General features: G+C 43.4%; 1 protein-coding gene across 1 annotated transcript in view; it reads left to right on the plus strand.

The window, feature by feature from the left end:
* Positions 1–4,318: 4,318 nt before the first annotated feature.
* USP10 (ubiquitin specific peptidase 10) overlaps positions 4,319–18,853 on the plus strand; it is a 47,653-nt gene continuing 33,118 nt past the window's right edge. Inside the window, exon 1 of the mRNA XM_059857443.1 lies at positions 4,319–4,439. Coding sequence (XP_059713426.1) covers positions 4,419–4,439 — 21 coding nt within the window. The 5' untranslated portion in view covers positions 4,319–4,418. The remainder of the gene's footprint in view (positions 4,440–18,853) is intronic.

An 18,853-nucleotide genomic window follows, 5' to 3' on the forward strand; every position in this document is an offset into this window, starting at 1 on the left:
CAGCCTGGTTCCTGAGCCTGCAGATCCCACTGCCTTCATCCCTAAGCTCTGTGAAGTGTTTTACTCTTGCCAGGAAGCACAGCTCTTTCTTCCTGCCCCAGGGAAAAATAACTACTGCTCTACCTCATTTTTAAAAAGGCTTCCATTGCCAGATTCTGAGGAAAGCTCGTCTGACCTGAAACAAAGCAGCTACCAAAGCCTCAGGTTTGCTCTTCCCACACTGCCATGCCTGTGTCGTGGCATTGGCATGTCCAGGAGCTGCTGCTGTAACTCTGACGTGGGATAACAAATCCCTCGAGGTACCCCGAGGAAAAATCCCAGCCTGGTGTGAGATGCAGTTGTTTTGAAGGCTTGAGAAAGAAGATGGAAATATTTTTTGTTCTCAAGTTGAAATTTTAAATTGAGAAAAATGTGCTGGTGTCTTTGTGTGGAGGAGATCTGACTGCTTTCAGTAGTTTCTTTCAAAAACTGCTGATTTTCTGGGCGCTGTTTAGGATTCTGGATTCTTGCGTGACAGCAAAAAAAGGGGTTGTGTGCCTAGGGAATGTAAAGAAATAATTTAACCTTCAGTGCTCTTTCTGAGAGCAATTTAACTTGCAGAAAACAAGCCCAGATTTGAATTGTGATTCTTCTCTTGCTGGTATGTCTTAGCAAAGCTCTGACCAGTAAGACAAAAAAAAAAAGCTGGTGTGACAGGCTTTAAATATTATTTTATTTCAGCTTCTTGAGCTATTTCAGTTCTCATGAATGTAATAATGAGCGAGATGCTAATTATTCCCTCATGAACTTATGGCTTTGGGGTGTCTCAGGGATCAGGTCAGGGCAGATGGAGAGGTTCTGTCACCACGTTGTGAGAGTCAGAGCACAGCTCAGCTACTCACAGCTTCCTCCTCCTTCCTGGTAACTCCACACAGGGAGGACACAGCCCAGGCACGAGGTTCTTGGTGCTACACACATTTTTTAGTTCCTCCTGGACCTCGGAGTAGCTTTGGGAAAAAATATACCTTTGTTTTTATAATGATGAGTTGGGTGACAGAACACGAGGGGAAGGTGAGATGGAAACTTGCTGGTTCTTTTGATGCTCCAGAACTGATGGAGATGATTGAATGAGAAGAGGGAAGACTTATATTTAAGATAAGGATGAATAAGTACAATTAATTAGCCAGAAGTTCTGCACAGATAATTGAAACACTGAGTCAAGCATCCACATGATCTACTCAAGGCTTGTCCACACTTCAAATGTGTTTCTGCTTGACCTAGTCTGTGCTTAAGCTTTTCACATCAGCAAATCTTTTTAGAAATGTCCAGAAAATTTAGGAATTCCCACTTTCTGTGAGCAGCCAATGGAATTTGAAGTCAGGTTTGCATTAACCCATTTTTGGAATTAAATAGCTGCTGTTTGCCTGTGTTACCTGTCTAAAGTCTTCCACCTGCAGAACAATTCCTGCCTTCTGCTCTCAGGTTCCCTTTGCCCACTCCCAGTGCCTGCTGCTGCCCTGGGGCATTTAGGGCTCACAAAGTTAAAAAATATTACCAAGGTTGATAATTCTACAATCTCTGATGCTGGCCTAGAGCTGGCTGGTTCTCTACTGAAAACTTAAATATCCTGTTTTTAATCTGAGCCAACTGACCCTCCCTGAGATCCAGCCAGGGGCAGGCAAAGCCCTTATTGGACCTAGAATATGTTGGGATAAAGGTTCTGCATCTCTGAAGAAAAAGTCCTGGGAGCTCCTGAAGCTCCTGGCACCAGGATGAAGCTGTGTAAGGACAGCACTAAACCTCCTGAAGTGCTACAGCATTCCCTCTGTCCCTGAAAACGTGGGAGTGAGGGTCCCAAATGCTTCAACTCCCCAAAAGGCATCCTCAGAAGCCGTGAGTACACATCTCCTGGCACTGTCGCATGAGCACAGATCCCATGACCTTGTGAAGTCCCACGGAGTCCCCAGCACTTTGCATTTCCAGCAGGATAGGAGCAATTACAGCAGCACCTGGAGCCAGATACCCTGGGAGAGGTTTATCCAGCTCCCGGGCTGCTGCCAGACAATCCTTTATTTCCACAGCCAAGGACCTCGTTTGGTTTTGATAAATCCTCATGTTGTCATGAACATTGCTCCATGAATCTTAAGAATGTGCATATGCAGAAAGAAAAACACAACGCTGGTTGTTTTTTTTAATTTGGAAAAGCAACTTGTTGATTTGGAGGAATAATTCACAGCCACTGGCATAAAGAATGTAAGAAAATACAAATGGTTTGTGCAATGAAAGCAGTAATGAAATACCAGGCCAAAAACAGGCAAAAATTAATAAAACAGAACCGAGGTGGAAACTTTGCAGCTGGTAAGTTTCATCAAAGCACGGTATTACATAAAGAAATATTATGGTAAAATGTTAACAGACTTTATAATTAAACCACACTAAGAGGGGATAAAATTGAACGTGTTTAAAATGTTGCTGAATGAGACAGTGACATCCTTGCTCAGTTTTCACCCTCAGCTCTGGGCTTTAGCAGTTTTGGTATTTGAATTTCTGCTTTCCAGGCTGAAGACACTGTGCTCATTTGTATTTTGGAACAGTCAGTTTACTTAGGCAGCATTGTGGGCAGAAGGGAATTTTGCCTTCAACCAGACGAGCTACGTAAGGGTTTTCACTCCATTATTTACCTTGTAAATTAGACTCCCGAGGGGAGAGGGGCTTTCAGACGTTTGAAATTCTGTATGCAAAAAGCCTGAACATTTGTCTCCCTTTTTTGTTTCTCCCTTTTAATATTAACCAGCCATTTTCACTGCTGGTTCTCTGCCTCAGGACAGCACAGCAACACTGGGGAGAGACAAAAGCGAGGGAGCGGCAGCTGGGTGTGTCAGCTGGAAGGGTGAAGGCTGATAGAGAAAATCATTTACTGTCATTAGCACACGGTAAGTGTTGCTCTTCACAAAACTGGAGGGACGTGTCCCTGTCCTGGAGACGGGGAGGAATCTTCTGCCCACTTTCCGTGAACAGCCAAAGACACAGAGTTCTTGAGTGCTCTTCCTTCTCTTCTATTCAACTTTCTCACTGATATAAAGTTGTCTCTATCACTCGCAGCCCAGCCAAATTAGACTTTTGCAGGACTTGGTAGTCTGCTTAAGGAAAAAAAATATGGAGTAAATTAGCGATTAATTTGACGGATTCTTGCCTGGGGGTTTCAGTATTGTTATGACTCAATCCTCTCAAAATCATGAGATTGGCTTAGTCATTCCTTTTTTTTTTTCATCCTAGATACAAACCCTGAACCCTTTCCCACCCTGATTATTTGGGACAGAGGTGGTACAGCTTCACTCTGGCATCACCTGGGCACGCAGCATTACCTGTCACCTGCCAGAGTGACCCTCGGCACGTGCCCTTTTACAGGTGAAATTTGGACATTAGGAGGAATTTTTTCACAGAAAGGGTGATTAAACATTGGAATGGGCTATCCGGGGAGGTGGTGGAACCACCATCCCTGGAGTTGTCCAAGGAATGCCTGGATGTGGCACTCAGTGCTCTGGGCTGGCTGACCATGTAGGGATTGGCCAGAGGTTGGACTCAATGGTCTTGGAAGGTTTTTCCAACTTAATCAAGGAATCACAGAATTATTTGGCTTGGAAAGGATCCCTGGAGATCACCCAGCCCAACGAGCTTGCCAAGGTAGGGACATCAGGAGCAGGTGACACAGGAACGTGGCCAGGTGGGGTCGGAATGTCTCCCTCAGAAGAGACTCCACACCCTCCTTGGGCAGCTATTCCAGAGCCCTGCCACCTTACACGAACAGAAATTCCCCCTCACGTTGAGCTGAAACTTCTCGTGGTTTAGTTTATGGCCACTGCTGCTTGTCCTGTTGAACACCACAGAGAAAGGTCTGGCAAGAGGCTGGCACAGGGTGCCCAGAGCAGCTGTGGCTGCCCCTGCATCCCTGGCAGTGCCCAAGGCCAGACTGGACAGGGCATGGAGCACGCTGGGACAGTGGAAGGTGTCCCTGCCATGACAAGGGGGGGAACTGGATGATCTTTAAGCTCCGTCCATGATTCTTTCAGCACTCGCCCTAGCGATATTTTACACGCATTAACCACATCCCTTCTCAGCCTCATCTTCCCTGGGCTGAACCCTCTCCGCTCCCTCAGCCTCTCACAGGCGAGATGCCCGCTGGGGTGCTCCAGGGAAGCTCTCCGGGCTCCTCGCCCGCCTTCCCTCAGGGAGGCGGAGCCGCCGCCCGCCCTTTTCCCTGGGCGCCCTCAGCTCCCGCCCCGTGCGCGCGCAGCGGGCGGGCGGGGACGGCGCATGCGCGGTGCGGCGCGCGCCCGCCCGCCCGGCCCGGCTGGTGCGTGCGAGGGAGAAGATGGCGGCGGCGGGGGCGGCGGCGTGAGGGGCTGGGACCGCCGAGCTCCCCGGGGACGCGGGGCGCCATGGCCCTGCACGGCGCGCAGGTACCGTCCGGGACCGCGGGCACCCTTGCGGCACCGCTCCCGGACCCCGCCGGGCTCCCGGCGGCGGGCGGGCCCCGGGATGGGGGGGGAGCGTGGTGGCCGGGAGTAGGCCCAGGGTGATTGTGCACGTTCATTGAATGTGCTGAGGGCGGTGGGGCGGCCTCGCTGCCCGCGGGGACGGCGGATCCGGCGCTCCCGGGGCGGAATTCCCATCCCGGAGGGGTCCGGAGTGCGGGGGGTCGGCCCCGCGCCGGTGTCGGTGTCACCACGCCGGGGCCCGGGGCGGGGGGTGCCGGTGCTGAGCCCCCGGCCGAGGGTGCTCGGACAGAGCCCATCGCTCCGGCTGCTCTTTTTAATTTTTTGGAGGGGGGGAGAGGCTGAAACGATTCTATAACGAGAAGGGAATAAGGAGATTTGTAAACTAATCCTTCCCCCCTCCCCCCCGCCCAAACACTCGATAAACCCCGGCGCATCGGGGTGCAAAGGGCTGAGTGTTGCAAGATCGCCGTGCACGGGGATGCGTGTGTGGATTCCCTGGATCCCGCTGGCTGAACCAGCCCGGAGATTTGTGCACCGAGCGGAAAAAAAACTGCAGTCGTGGTGGTTTTTCGCTGGAAGTTTACAGCTCGGTTCCTGGGCTAATCCAGTGTGTGCTTAGAGCGAATGATTGAATGGGTTCGCTTTGCTGTTTCTTTCCCTTAAGGTTTTTCTCCCAAAGAGTTTGAAAGCAGGAATGTCAGGAAAAGCGTCTGGAGCTCTGCAGTGTTTTATTTGCAAGACTTAGAGCAGCTTTTTTGTTTAGCAAATAATAAAGTTTAGAAAACTGTGGTAGCGTTAAAAGTAGTTTTGTTAAGGATCCGTGTGCTCTGTCATAGAAAGCGCGTCTCATACAATGTAAGTCATTTCGAACAGGGTGATGCTTTATTATGGGTTCTCTGGGTTTTGGTTTTTTTTTTCCTCAATGAAGTTAAGTTACACATCAGATGAAGACGTGCACTGGTGGCACTGATATTTCCATTTTCAAAAGTTCGTAATTGGTGAAAACTACCGACATTTCTCGTCCAGCTTGATTTATTTATGTTTGAGAGAAAAACGTGAGTGCTTTTGTTAATGTGGGTGTTCTTAAGGCAGCTGCAGTGTCTGGAGTTTGTTTCAAATTTATGACTAATTTTAAAATTTTGTGTCCTTCAAGTTTTATTTCAAAGTGAAGGAAACTCACTCTCTTTTTGACCTTTTTTTACTGTCTCAGTGAGTGATTTTTGGAATTCGGATACATCAGAAGCATTCAGTGTCCAACTCAAGAGTTGTTTCACTCTCTGCTTTCTCCCCCCTCAGCCATGCGTGTGGTCAGTTTGATGAGTTTGGTGTTTAAAATGCAGCTTTTTTCATGATTTGGAGGAGTTAAGGGTTTGTTTTGGTCTGTACCTAATTGTGTTGGTGGACTTTAAAACAAAAAAAAAAAGACTGATGATTTAGTTTATGGTGAAGGGCTCCATTGCTGACATTGAAACTGGGCTGTAAATTCATCCTTAGTAGCAACTTGAGCACAGACTATTTTGAATCATCCCCCTCTGTAGGTAAAGGTGGATTTTAGGTCTTAAGAAGTTGCTGCTGAGGTTGTAATATATTATTTGTATTAGATAGTTTCCATATAATGTGGAACATACATATTTTGGAAGCACATTTGTAAGATATTGTTTAGCTAATGCTTTGTTCATGTTACTAAACACAACGTGGGTTTGGGTTTTTTTCAAATTTAACCAGTTTATTGAGATGCTGTCTATGATTTATGTGAGTACATTTTCCAGAACAATGCTGTGATGCTGAATTCAGGTAACAATGTTTTGGAGCCTTTGGGATGAAAAGCCTGTAGATAAGTTCAGGGATACAGTTTTACATCTGTAAGGTGTTTCCTTTTTGTTTTAGGATGAGAAGGTTACAGATCAGTAGAAAAAATAAGAAAGTTTTGATAAAAGTTGCTGTTCTGAGTAGAAGATAAATAAGATTATTGAGTCATTATGTCCATGTCATGTTTCTCAAGTAGACAGAAGTGTGTTCTTCTTCCATATCCAACTTGGGTGTACCATCATTGAGGCACTTTTTGTCACACAGGGGAAAAAACATCTTCAAGAAAATCCTGCTGCTCCTCCAGCTAAAATGCAGAGTCAGATTTCTGCCATGGATGGATTCATGGAATAGTGGGCAGAAATATTTCATCAGTCAGTTTGCACATTGTGACAAATGACTCCTGAAACCCCATCATATTGAATATTTCCATTGATTTTGGGTGCCCAGTTCAGCAAGCACAGAAGTGTTTGGTAGCACAGTTCAGCTCTTGCTGGTGTTTGTAACTCTGTTCCATGTCGCTATTTCATAATCATCTCATGAGAGGTTTAAGTGTTGTGTGGGTCTGCTGGGTGTGTGCTGACTGTATTCACAATCTGTCCTTTTTTTAAGGTGAGCTACAGGTAAACCTGCTGTATTGCTCCATGACACTAAAGATGTTAAGCTGATCTAGTTAAAACCACTTGTCAGCAAGGGCATCTAAAAATCTCTAAAAAAAAAAAAAAGACAGCTTAAAAACTATTTCCCTGTTTGGAAAGACTAAAACCCTGTAGGAACTGTATAAACAGTTGTTTCAGCCACTTTTTCTATTGTTTTTCATAGAAAGAATTAATACAGAGGCATCATTTGTAAATCCTGTGAAAACAAGTTAAGCAGAAGAAAGGATACTATAGCAGAATGAATCATTTATGCTTGTTTTGTTCTTCCACCATTACTGTGGTGTCAAATGAACTCAGTTCCATTTTAAACGTACCACATTGGCCCCAAACCCAGCTGAAGTGAAAACCAGGCGAGTTTGAGCTGAGAAAAAAAGCTGAACAAGCTCCTAAGCTGCTCATCCTCACCCAGGTTGTGTCTGGCCTGGCAACCAGAAGAACTGGAACTCGGAACATGGCATGCAACCTGACTCCCTGAAACACTGCACTGCAAACTGCCTCTTTTATGGCCGGCTTGGAGGGCTGCTCCCTGGCAGGCTGTAGTTTGATGTTTCCTTAAGCCAGGACTCTTTCTAGAAGACAAAAAAAAAAAGAAAAAAAAGGCAGCAGCCTGCAGGCATTTGTGCTGTGCTGCCTTTGCAGTGTCTTGCCTGATGGTTGTGGTGATTAGGAAATCGATGTCTCGAAAATAATGTCCAAAAAATTGGTTGTTATGCAGCTGGATGAGTTTCTTGTGCACATATGTGTAACGCTGGGGTGTCCTCATGGGCAGAAAGAAATGTTTGGGGATGGGGCAGTTGGAGTCTATCAGGTTTGTGAAATCCACTGAAGATACGGGGCTCACCCTGAACAAAAAATAAAAGGTGGCTGCAGGAAGGGGCTGCTGGGGAGTGGAATTGGAGGGAGGTGTGTGAGTGCCCCATCTTGCTGCTGCTGCTCAGTTGCTGTCCTGTGTTAAAGGGCTGAAGAAGCTGGATTTGTCTCTCCCCACTTCTTTGTCATTGCTCAGAAGGGTCTGGGCTCATCTTTTGCCCATGGAGTGAGCAGTTATTCCAGGCTTCCGTGGTCTTGGGAATTCAGGCTGCAGCTGAAGCTGGGAGTTTGGGTAGCCAGAAGGGATCATTTGCCTTTCTAAAATGTGAATGGTGAATCCACACTGAGTAAATTGGGTGAATGTGGGTTGGTTGACTTAAAAAAAGGAAGTCTGGGAAAACTGACATAGAACTTAAATTTGGAACTATATGGCAGCATGCAAATAGGCTAAAACCCACAGGTTTTGTGAATCACTGCTATTTATTCTGTGCATTCTAGACTATAGCACTGATCTGGAGACTTCTTAGAATGGATCCAGCCATTTACCTATTAATAAATCTAGTTTCTGTAGGCAGTTGCTCAGACATACTGGTCTTTCCATTCATGTAGCTGTTAAAATACTTGTAAAGTTGAGTGGGGTTTTATTTGTAGGTAAACTGAGCAGTCTCATTTCTGTTTAGTGATCGACACACAACATGCTGTGTCGTACAAAACTGCCAAATCTGTTAGAATAGAAGTTGCTGGCCTTGGGCCATTGGATTATAGTCATTTGTCACTCTAATGCCATTTCAGCAATGTAGATGTTCATTTCCAAAGAATTAAACATGCTGGAACTGCGGTTTTTCTTTTTGATGGAAGTGTTTTATGTGTGATCATTAAACGTACAACTGGGGATTAGGGAACAAAGGGTTATGCTTCGTGGTGAAAAAGTGTGTGTGTGTACATGTGTGTGTGTTTGTATATTCAGACATTCCATAATAGGATAGTCTGATATTTTAAAATTGGGGTTCTGAACCCTACTTTTGTTTTATGAAATTGTGCCATAGGTATTTACGACTGTGTTTTAAGTATTTCCAATAATGGAGCTGTGTTGGTTATTTTTAAAACACTTTAAAGGATTCTGTTTTGTTAGTGCTCATGTTAATATATTCATTAATGCTTTAGTAGAGTAAAACTTTGAAGTACATTAGTCTTTTCATTTTGTATTTGACTCTCTAATACCTAATTTATTTCCAGATATTCCTGATATTTTAAATATGTGTAAGAACTTTTCCTTCTTGTTTGACAGCATACAATTTATTGATCTTCAGTGTGGGCTACAAGGTCTGTTTTTCTTCACCTGTAGTTAGGCAGGAGGAAGATTAAATCACAGCAGCCCTAACAAAGTGTTTGTGTAAGGCTTCTTTGAATCATACACCTTTTGAAAAAACATCTGTTCTTCAAATCAAGAAAGGCTTGTTGAGATTCTGTGGTAGCCACCAATGTCAGTGCCGTAGGAAAGAAATGTGCAGGAGCACTTTGGGGAATATGGTGCTGGTGGTATTGTATGTGAATTCATATCATGGATGGAAGCTTTCAAAGCAGCACTGTGTGTTATTTGCATTGGAATTATAGTAGGAAAGAAAGGGATATAGATGAGCTGCCATCGAGGGTAATGTTAACACAAACTGCAAAACCACTTAAGGGATCTGAAATTATTTTACTTTGTTAAAAAAGTAAATACCCCAAGTGAGGCTCAGCTTTGAGGTGGAGGAGAAAAATGCACGATCTGTAAGAAGCTGTAAAGAAGAGCATGTCTCTAAAGGTTGTGTGAAAAGATGAATTTAAAAAAAACATGCAGGAAAGTAGGTTTTCTTCAAAGAATTCTGTGTATGAAAGACTTCTTATTTTGTTTGAGCTCCACTGAGCAGACCAGCAGAAATAGCTGAGTTATTCCCCCAGTGCACTGGGCATGTTTTTTCATACAACATTTAGAGCCTGCTGTAGTGATTCACAGATTTCCTGCCTCATTTTCCCCCATGAATGTTGCAGGCTGGCAGTGGATTTGCCACTGTAACTCAAAATACAGAAGTCATGTATCATTCATACAAAGAAGAGAAGGCTTCTGCCCTGAAAATGTTTTGTCTTGTTGGAGTGGGATGTCTTTGTAGGTACTGCAGCAACCTTTTAAAATAGGTAAGAGACTGATAATCCCTTGAATTCTTGGTGCAAGCTTTAGGCTGGGTGGAGAGGGAAGTGGAAAAAGTTCGGTTAATTTATTTAATGGTAGAGGCAGGCAATTAGATTAGTTGTATTGAAATAATGGTTTTGGACCATGTTACTTAGGGAGGGCATGCAATTCAAAATGAGGCTGGCACATAGTGTGGGATGGCCTTGTCATTTTAAATATGAGTAGATAAGGTAAGGAGAGGGAAGTCAAGCAGAAAGGAGAAGAGTCATTGTCAGCACAGGTAACAGCTGAATTGCAAAAAGAATCAAGTTCTCTTGAGTTCCAGTGTACTTAGTCTATCCATTAAATCTTATGGGTTCTAATAATAGCTAGATGACCAAAGAAAGTAAGAAATAGCACTCTGGTGTCCTTGCAGCATGGAAAACCTCACTTTCTGTTCTGCTGCTGCCTTTGGGATACAAAACCAAAACCACAACTGTTTGAAAATGTCTGTGGAGCACTGTTTAATTGATACAAAGTTGGAAAAAAGTCAAAGATAGCTTATTGAGGCAATTTCCACTTACTTAGGCAGTACTCACTTTCTTCTCAGTTAAGGGCTGTGACCATAGACCATTGCCCTTAACAAGAAGTTTAGGCTTCCTCATTTCATCACATATAGTGAGAACTCCCTAACAACTTGAAACAGCAACAATGAAAAAAGAGTTTATGCAGTTAGTGTGCTTTCAGAGCAGGCAAGAATGAGATTCATAAAATTGTCATCCTGGTGTTGCAAGCACCAGAAAATGTAAGTGCAGCAGAGTCAGAAGTGTGAAAGAGGAGCAGTCAGCTTTCAGAGCAGAAGAAATAAAGCTGTTGAATTTCTTCCTTTCAACAGGCTCATGCTCTCAGTCTCTTGAACTTCACTGTAGTCCAGACATAGTGCGGGGTTGTGGTGGTCACTGGGTTGTGGTGGTCACTGGGTTGTGGTGGTCACTCTTGTTGCTGAGTGCAGGTGGCAGATGCTGCCATGGTGTTCCAGGTGTTGCCAGAGCTGAGTTTCCTCAGTAGGAGAGGATAAAGTCAGTGGATGTGTATTACACTTGGCACTAATGATTGCCACATTTAGGCTGATATGATTTTCTGATTTGATGTGATCACATCCTTGGAATAGAGATGTCCCCAAGTTCTCATCAGTGTTGAGCCTGCAGTGGTGTGGGAGGGCTGCTGTGCACATTTTTCCCCTTGGCTTTTTGCTCTGGCAGTGGTGGGTACCAGGGGCTCAGAGGAGTCCCTCCTGCCCAGCAGCTGGGCTCCAGTGGGGCTGAGCTGTGCAGCCTGTGTGACTTCATGGTAGTGTGACTTCATTATTGGTCTGAATTGCTCATGGGTTTTTATAGTTAGGAAAGAGATAAGCTAAGAGAAAAGGTGGTTTTTAGCCAATTTTAAGTGTGTGTGCTCTAAATTTATTTATTTTGTGACAGCTTGAAATAAAAAATGCTTATAATTATTGAAGAACTGTTTATTGGCAGGTCTGAGTGTCCAGCACATCCAGTGTGTTTACTGAGTAGCCAGCAGTATTTGATAATGGCAGACATCACTAATGTGAAACTTAAAATCAGTTTATATTTTCTAGTTCGGTTTGTGTTTTCTGCCTTATTTGCAAAACAACCATTCTGAACAATCATGTGAGTAATTCATTGCTTTACTGAATGTCATTATGATTTGCAAGATCTCTTAATTAGATTTGGGACCAAAGGAGGCAATGAACAGACCCATGAGAAGCATGTTCTTCCAAAAACTGCCTGAATTGGTGGTGTTTGAAAGTGGAAAGTCTCACAGGTTCGAAGTGTGCAGAAATGTGAGGGTTGAGGGTGTGGTTTCATCATCATTGCTCAACCTTGTCTGCACTGTGGGCCAGATGACAACTGGGTAGTACTTCTGTGGGGTCTCCAAAGCCATGGATGGATGAGGGAGAGGAGAGCAGGAGGTGCTGGAGCTGCAGACGAGCTGGTGGAGCTGTGGATGAGAGCAGGGACACTGCAGACAGAGCTGCTCCTGCCTCTGTCCCTGCACTGAGGCAGCTGAAGGCCGGAGCAGAGCTGCCTGTGCTCCTGCTGGTGTCGATATTCCTGTTCTGAGCCGCCTGGATGAGCAGGCCAAGGAAGTGGTGACTCAACTGCTGCCTGCATGGAGGGTACCCAGGGAGCTGTGAGTGTGCTCTGCTCTCTGAGCATTGGGGCTTTATCAGTTTGTCAGTACATTCTGGTTTAATTACTTTTTTACCTTCAGAAAGCAAAAGAATTTCAGTGTCTTTGAGACTAAATGTGTTGGGAAATAGCTGGAGTGCTGTTTTGTGCATTCTGTTCATTCATGCCTGCAGAAGAATTCTGAATGCTGACAGAAGATGTACAAGGAAAGACATAAAGTAGCAGCATTATCAGTGGTAGTCTTTTGAAATGAGCTGCTTAACTTTGACCATTTAAGACTTCTGACCATTTAAGACTTCTTTTTTTTTTTTGCAGTATACCTACTGCCAGACTCATACCCAATTTTTAATGCTGTCACTTAAAAAAATGAGTGTTTAGTATGCTTACTCTTTGGGGTTTGGTGGCAGCAGTGTATTAATCTGTGCGTTTCTTTTAACAGCCGTGTTGCATCTACATAAAATTGTTTTGCAGATACTTAAGCTCTAAAACTGTCTCAGGAGGCGGTGGCATATGTGTGGTGTCCCAATTTTCATTTAAGTTGCAAACCCCTTGAAAATACAAAGTTGCTGTCACAGGCTTTGCCAGATCCTTGCAGGTTTCCACCTGCCACGTGTTGTGCTGATAGAGGAGGTGGATGGCTGAGAATGTGCTGGGAATCAGAACATGGGATGGTGTCCTCATGGGACATCCCACATCCGTGTGTGTCACCTGGTGGAGTCCTGAAGGGGCTGGAGTTCCTGCAGAAAACACAGCAAGAACCTCTGCAGAACTAGTACTCAAACTTCAGCTGATACAGAACTTAAAATATTGGAGCCTTTATTCTGTAGTGGTAGTTGTGTTTCATTTCTGTGATCCCCATGAGTCATTTATCAACCATTGTGTTTTTCACAGATTCTCTGGTTTATTTTTGGCTGTTTCTCTGTGAGATAACCCATTTTTGGCAGGTCACAACTCGCAGAGGGGAAAGTCTCATTCTTCCTTGTTTCTGGCCACTTGTATATTCTGCTTGACACTGGTTCCTCAATTCCTTAACACTCCTTCCACCAGTGGAAAAATAAATTAAAAAATCATCTGGATAATTTTTCAGTTTGACAGTAATCACCTCACTGATCATTCAGCCTGTGGAGAAGAGATGAGATTGTCAATTCAGCTAAATGTTCTAAGCATTCAGCTCTACAAAAATTTGGGGTTGAGATATGAAGTTAGGCCATCAAAAGAGGCACATGAGTCCTGGGCAGGTGGGCTTAGCTGCTTTCCAAAAGTGCTAATCTGTGTTCCTTGTCAGGATGGAGTCCAGATAGCTAATTTTAACCCTAAATCCTGCCCTGAGTAATTGCTTGTGAAAAGCATTGTGTGGATGGCTTGTTTGCTGAGGTGCTGTTAGAGAGAGATTTTAGTTTTCCATAGTGTTTAGCTGCAGTAATTCTGAGGCTATGCATTCTTTTCCCACTTTTCTTTATATTCCACTGTATTTTCCAGGTTGCTTGACAAATAGGAACAGCTGTCTCCCCATTGCCCAGGGTGGAATGGTTTTCTTGGATGGGTCTGTATGGGTTCTTTGAGGTGTTTGTCCTCTGTGAAGATGAGAGTAGTGGAAATAAGCAAAGAAAATACCAAACATACCCAAACTAGTGGGAATAATGAAAATACAAGCAGTCTGAATGTTGTGGCTTTGCTTTTGATTGCTGTATTTTAGAAGCATAGTTTTTAGTCTAATTTCCATATTTAAAATAATAAGGTGCCATCCTGAATATTGGCTGCTCTATCTGCAAGGTTGGCACCTTCACCTGCACAGAGAGAGGGCACTCACTGTCCAGGCACATGGAGCAGCTCTCAAGAGAGGGAGTGTGAGATACAAACTGCTGGAACTAGATTCAGCAGGGTCCTCACAACAGTAGAAGGATTACGTGACTCCACAATTTTGGATGAGCTTTTGGAAAGGAGAGTGGTCTGGCAGGCACAAAACCCATTCTCAATTTCTTTTTTTCTCCTTTGCTGTCTCCACCAATAACCTCAGATCCTCTGTCAGCTCTTCATCTAATTCTTGTTCCTCATCTTTGGCCTCATCAAGCCAGTTGTAATCTTTTGAAACTACTTACCATGTGCCCATATTTAATCTGTTTCATTTCTTAAAAGTCACATTCTTGCATTTTTTACTCCTAAAGCTCTACTTCTGATTTTTTTTTTTCTTTTTAATAACCTCATTCAAGTCTAGAGCTGTTGGTTTTACTTCTTTAAACCATAGATTTGAAGGATAAAAGCAACTTGTGAGGTAAATTCAGACATAGTAAGAGGAGAAGAAGGGCTTTGCAGTGGCAGGGCAGTGCCAAGCAGCGCTGCAGTTTCTGAGCTGGAAGCCATTCCAGGAAGGCCAGGCTTTGTTCCTGCAGCCCAGAGCATCCTGCCTGGCCAGGGGAGGAATGTGCTGGCTCCTGGATACTGCAGGTTCTGGGGATGGCAGGGGAGATGCATGTGCTGCTTTTCCACCCTGAGGAACTGAGAGAGGCTCGTGGAAAACAGTCCTTCAGGATTATAGCTGCTGGAGCATCTGCTGAATAAAGATTTTGTAAACCACAGAAAAAGGTGGATTTATGGATCATGCCTGGAACTTGGATGGACAGCTGTGAGGTGTTCCAAGGCAATTTGCTATTTAATGTGGCCCAAGCAGTGTTCTCCAGATGCAGAACTGATTTTACCACTGTGTTCTTAGAACTTCATCCCACTGAAGGTGTCTGGCACTGAAGGTTGCAGCTCTAATAATTTTACCTTGGAAGAGAAAAAAAAAAAAAAAAGGGCCAGCACTAAGGGTTTTCTGCTGGGAAGTATTAGATAAAATTACTAAGGGATTGTTTTGCCTGCTCCACCTGTAATAAAGAGTAGTTAAACTGGCTGTGTTCTTGAGGAACTTCATGTTCCAGCTTCTCTCTCCTCAGAGCTTATCATGCAGTGGTAAATCAGAATAATGCAAGTCTTAATTATTTTTGTTCTTCATTATAGGGCGAGTTTCCAATTTGCACATAGACTCAATAGCTAGTTCAGTGCAAGAGGAGCCTGCAGAGCTTGAAGTAAATGTGTTTGCTGAGTTATGTGTTTGCCAGCCTGGAGCTGGTGTTTCCAAACTTTTAGAGTGTGTGAGGAGATAGAGCCTTGGCCAGAGGTTTTTTACCAACCACTGTGCTTGAATTCAGAACTGAGGAAGAACCAACCTCCCCGTTTGGGAAGTATTTCTTTTTCATTTGATATTTGTGAGGACTGCCAGCTGGGAGATGATGATAGGAAAGTATTTTTGTTTGGCTTGTATTTAGTTCTAACATAGCAAGAAAACAGATAGGAAAATGTTACTACTTCTCTCTATCACAGGCAGATGTTCTGTGGGTTTGTAGTGGTGGTGGAAAGGTGTCAGAAATTCCTTCTTTTGCTCTCCACAGAGCCAAGAGTTGATGTAATCACTTCTCACAATTCAGTTACCTCCCTCTCCCTCTTGCCTGGAATGCACTTTGCAGGTATTCCTGCTGTAGTCCCCAAATGCCTGCTCTTCATGTGTGTTCCTGCTTTGGGTGCCTGGGGAAGGTGCAGGGAAGAAGTTTTCTCATCAAGAACACTCGATGCTGTGCCACTGGATGCAAATTAAAAGTTGTATATAAATGTGGGTACAGGTCTCCAGTCAGGGGCCATTGCTTTACAATCATGTACTAGTGCTACAGTTGCACTGCCCTCCTTATGCCCTGATTATTTACAAAATAATATCCTGCCTGTTTTGGTGGGCTTTTTCTTTGTTTTGTGGAACAGAAAAATACCAGCTGGGGCAAATCTGAAATGTGAAGCAGCAGAGGTTTTCTGCTGGTGCAGTCCTGGACACGGGAAGATAAGGAGTCTCTGTGGAACAGCTCACTCAGAAATGCAGTGGTGTCTGTGTGACATGGGTTGGTTTTTATTCTTGCACTCCCTTTTTCTCTCCCCTGCTCACTACACTGACCATTTTATAGACAGTTTCCTTGGGCTGGTTGCACTTTGTGGCAGCTGCTGTTTGAAATAGAGGAGTGCCAACAGGCACCTCATTATTTGAAATAGAAAGAGGAGCATACATAAACAGAACTTGTTTGGGTGTAAGGAATTGGCTTGTCTCTTGGCAGGATTTTCTGTGGTTATTGTTCAGTTTGTTGCTTTGATTTGAAGTACATTATATAATTGATAAAAGTACAACCTGCTCTGCTTTTGTGAGTATTTGAGTTACAATATTCAGGATAAACTGCTGAGATCTACATTGTGCTCCCTTAATTACATCAGGCTGTAAGGGGTCATTTGGTCATGAAACCTGTCCTTCCAGTAATGTGACAATCACAACTGTGCTTCCCTACTAGCCAGAGGTCTGCCTTTCCTCTGACCAGAAAATTACTTTTTGAGGATGAGAATTCTTTTTTTTTTTTTTTAATGAAGGAATAAAACCTATCAGATTAATTTATGTGAAACATATAGAAAATCTGTAACTTTCTTCAGCTGTAAGAATTCTGTAATAACATGAAAAAAAAACCCTGAATTGGGGAGAAAAAAAAAGGTTTGGTGATGCACTATATTTTTGAGCCTTTGATAGCTTAAATGGTGGGCAGGCAGAGTTGCACTGACTCATGGGCTTAGGTGACCTACATTTACCTAGCTCTGATCTTTCTCCAGCACTATGGAGACGTGGTAATGTTCTAGTTTTGAGCTGCAGGCTAATGATAAAGGACTGGCAGCTTCTCTGAGAGTTTGCTTGTGATTTGTTGCATTTTCAGCTGTTAAAAAGTTTAATATGCAACTGCTCCACCTTCAAGTGTGGCTTCACTTGCATATGTTTGTGTTTATAAAAGTTGACTTTATATTTTCGTAAAGAGGGTATATTGACATACGCTTTGCCTGAAATACTATTTAGGCTGTGGTACAGCTGTAAATACATGGCCAGTGGTTTTCATAGCTCCTGGTTATGGGATGCTGGGTGCAAATTCAAAATCTATAAAAACCCCAAACAGCGAAAAACCTGTTTTTCAGTTTCACAATTTTGTCTGCTTTTTTAAGCATTTCAGTAATAAGTTTCTTGAGATTTGTTAGTTTGTAGAACCTTGTCTCCAGTTAAGTAATCATCTGTGTAGTAAGACTTGATGAATTTCAGCTCAGAGGAAAGGACAACCTGTGGGAAGGCTGCTTTTTCCTACATTTTCCATAAAAAACCTTGAGAAATTGGGAGAGAAGTAAAGGGTGAGGAAGCAATGCCTTGTTTGCTGCAGGGATGACTAATGGGAGAGTGTTTTCTCTGCTAATAAAACCCGAGTGCCGTCATATGCATGTGTCCTTTTATCCTTGCCAGAAAACACACTTCTGTCTGAATGCTTCCTTTTCCTGCTCTGCTGCAGCCTATCTCAGAGCTGTAAGAGTAAGTCCCCTTTGTAAGAGTAACTTGGTGGCCAAGATCATATATATAATACATATATAAGTATAGCTTAGGGTATACATCAGCTATTTCATCATTTCAGTTCAAATGTGAACTAGTTTGACTTGTTTGGCCTTCTGCTGAGACATTTACTGGTGGCAAGGAATAATCCAGCTGTAAAAGCTGTATTTTTAACTCCTTTATGGAAAAGCACTTGAAGTGGGAGTATTTGCAGCTTAAACTAATTTGACTGAAGATCTGAAGCTGTTGGGTGGTAGATGAAAGCCACGTTAATGCTTTCTGAAAGCCAAAGTTGACACTTCATTTTCCTGGCTTTCTTGTAGCACAGGTGATCCCAGGATGATGATGCAGCAGTGCTATTTCTACCAATTTTTCTAGGACAAGCAGCTGTGGAACACGTACTCACCCTCCTGTTATTCCTCCAGGACAGCCTTCGTGCTGCTAGGCAGGAACACCAGTGGAGATTTCATTACAGGCAGTGGGCTAACATTAGCATTCCTTTTTAAAGTGGTTTGGGGGACCACAGCAAAAACCAGTCCGCATGAGCAGAACTTGCAGGTCAGGTATTTTAACCCTTTGGGGTCTTTCCCCCCTCCTTGGAATTAGTTTTGTTGTTGCTGCTTTTATCTGCAGAGTTAAGATGTTGCCTAGTGATCAGAGTTATCACACAAATACTTTAACTTTCATTCATGAGTGGTAGAAAATAAATGTTCTTGGATAGATTTGTTTGGTTAATTCATTTGATGTAATTTGTGTTAAAATCTAGCTGCAGATAATATCTTGAAGATGTAAAGGGGATGTTATTGATGAAATGATTAGTTCTAAGTGCTGTAGAATCTCCTGGAGTGCAGCTGGATGTTACACTGCTGTAATCACATTGGAGAGATTAAGTTAGAAACTGATTCCAGTTTTGTTGTGACTGGAAACTCCGGCGGCTGACAATCAGCAGGATTTGGGATTTGCTCTAAGGAAGGTGTTTAACATGAGTATTTTTCTGAGGAGAATTAATGTTGGGAGGCAGGGATTCAATACAGGGAACTTGATTCCTTGCAGCATGTCAGACCGAACATGAAAATTGATGCCAGAGGTCCAGGAGTGAGCTGGAAACACCATTCCAGCTTTAATAGTCTCATCCATTCAATGTTCCTAACTTATATTATAGAAAAATATATTTCAAAAATGCTACACTTTTAAGGCTATTCTCATCTGCAGAGTACTTGTATAATATTCTAGTCTTAAAATTTTAAATTGGAGGAGAGAGTCAAGATGCAGCTCATTTCTTATTCTCTCTTCAGTTGCACAGGAAGCATTTCAGAACT

Source organism: Haemorhous mexicanus, chromosome 12 (genome assembly GCF_027477595.1).
Source record: "Haemorhous mexicanus isolate bHaeMex1 chromosome 12, bHaeMex1.pri, whole genome shotgun sequence".
In the NCBI taxonomy this organism is placed as follows: domain Eukaryota; kingdom Metazoa; phylum Chordata; class Aves; order Passeriformes; family Fringillidae; genus Haemorhous; species Haemorhous mexicanus.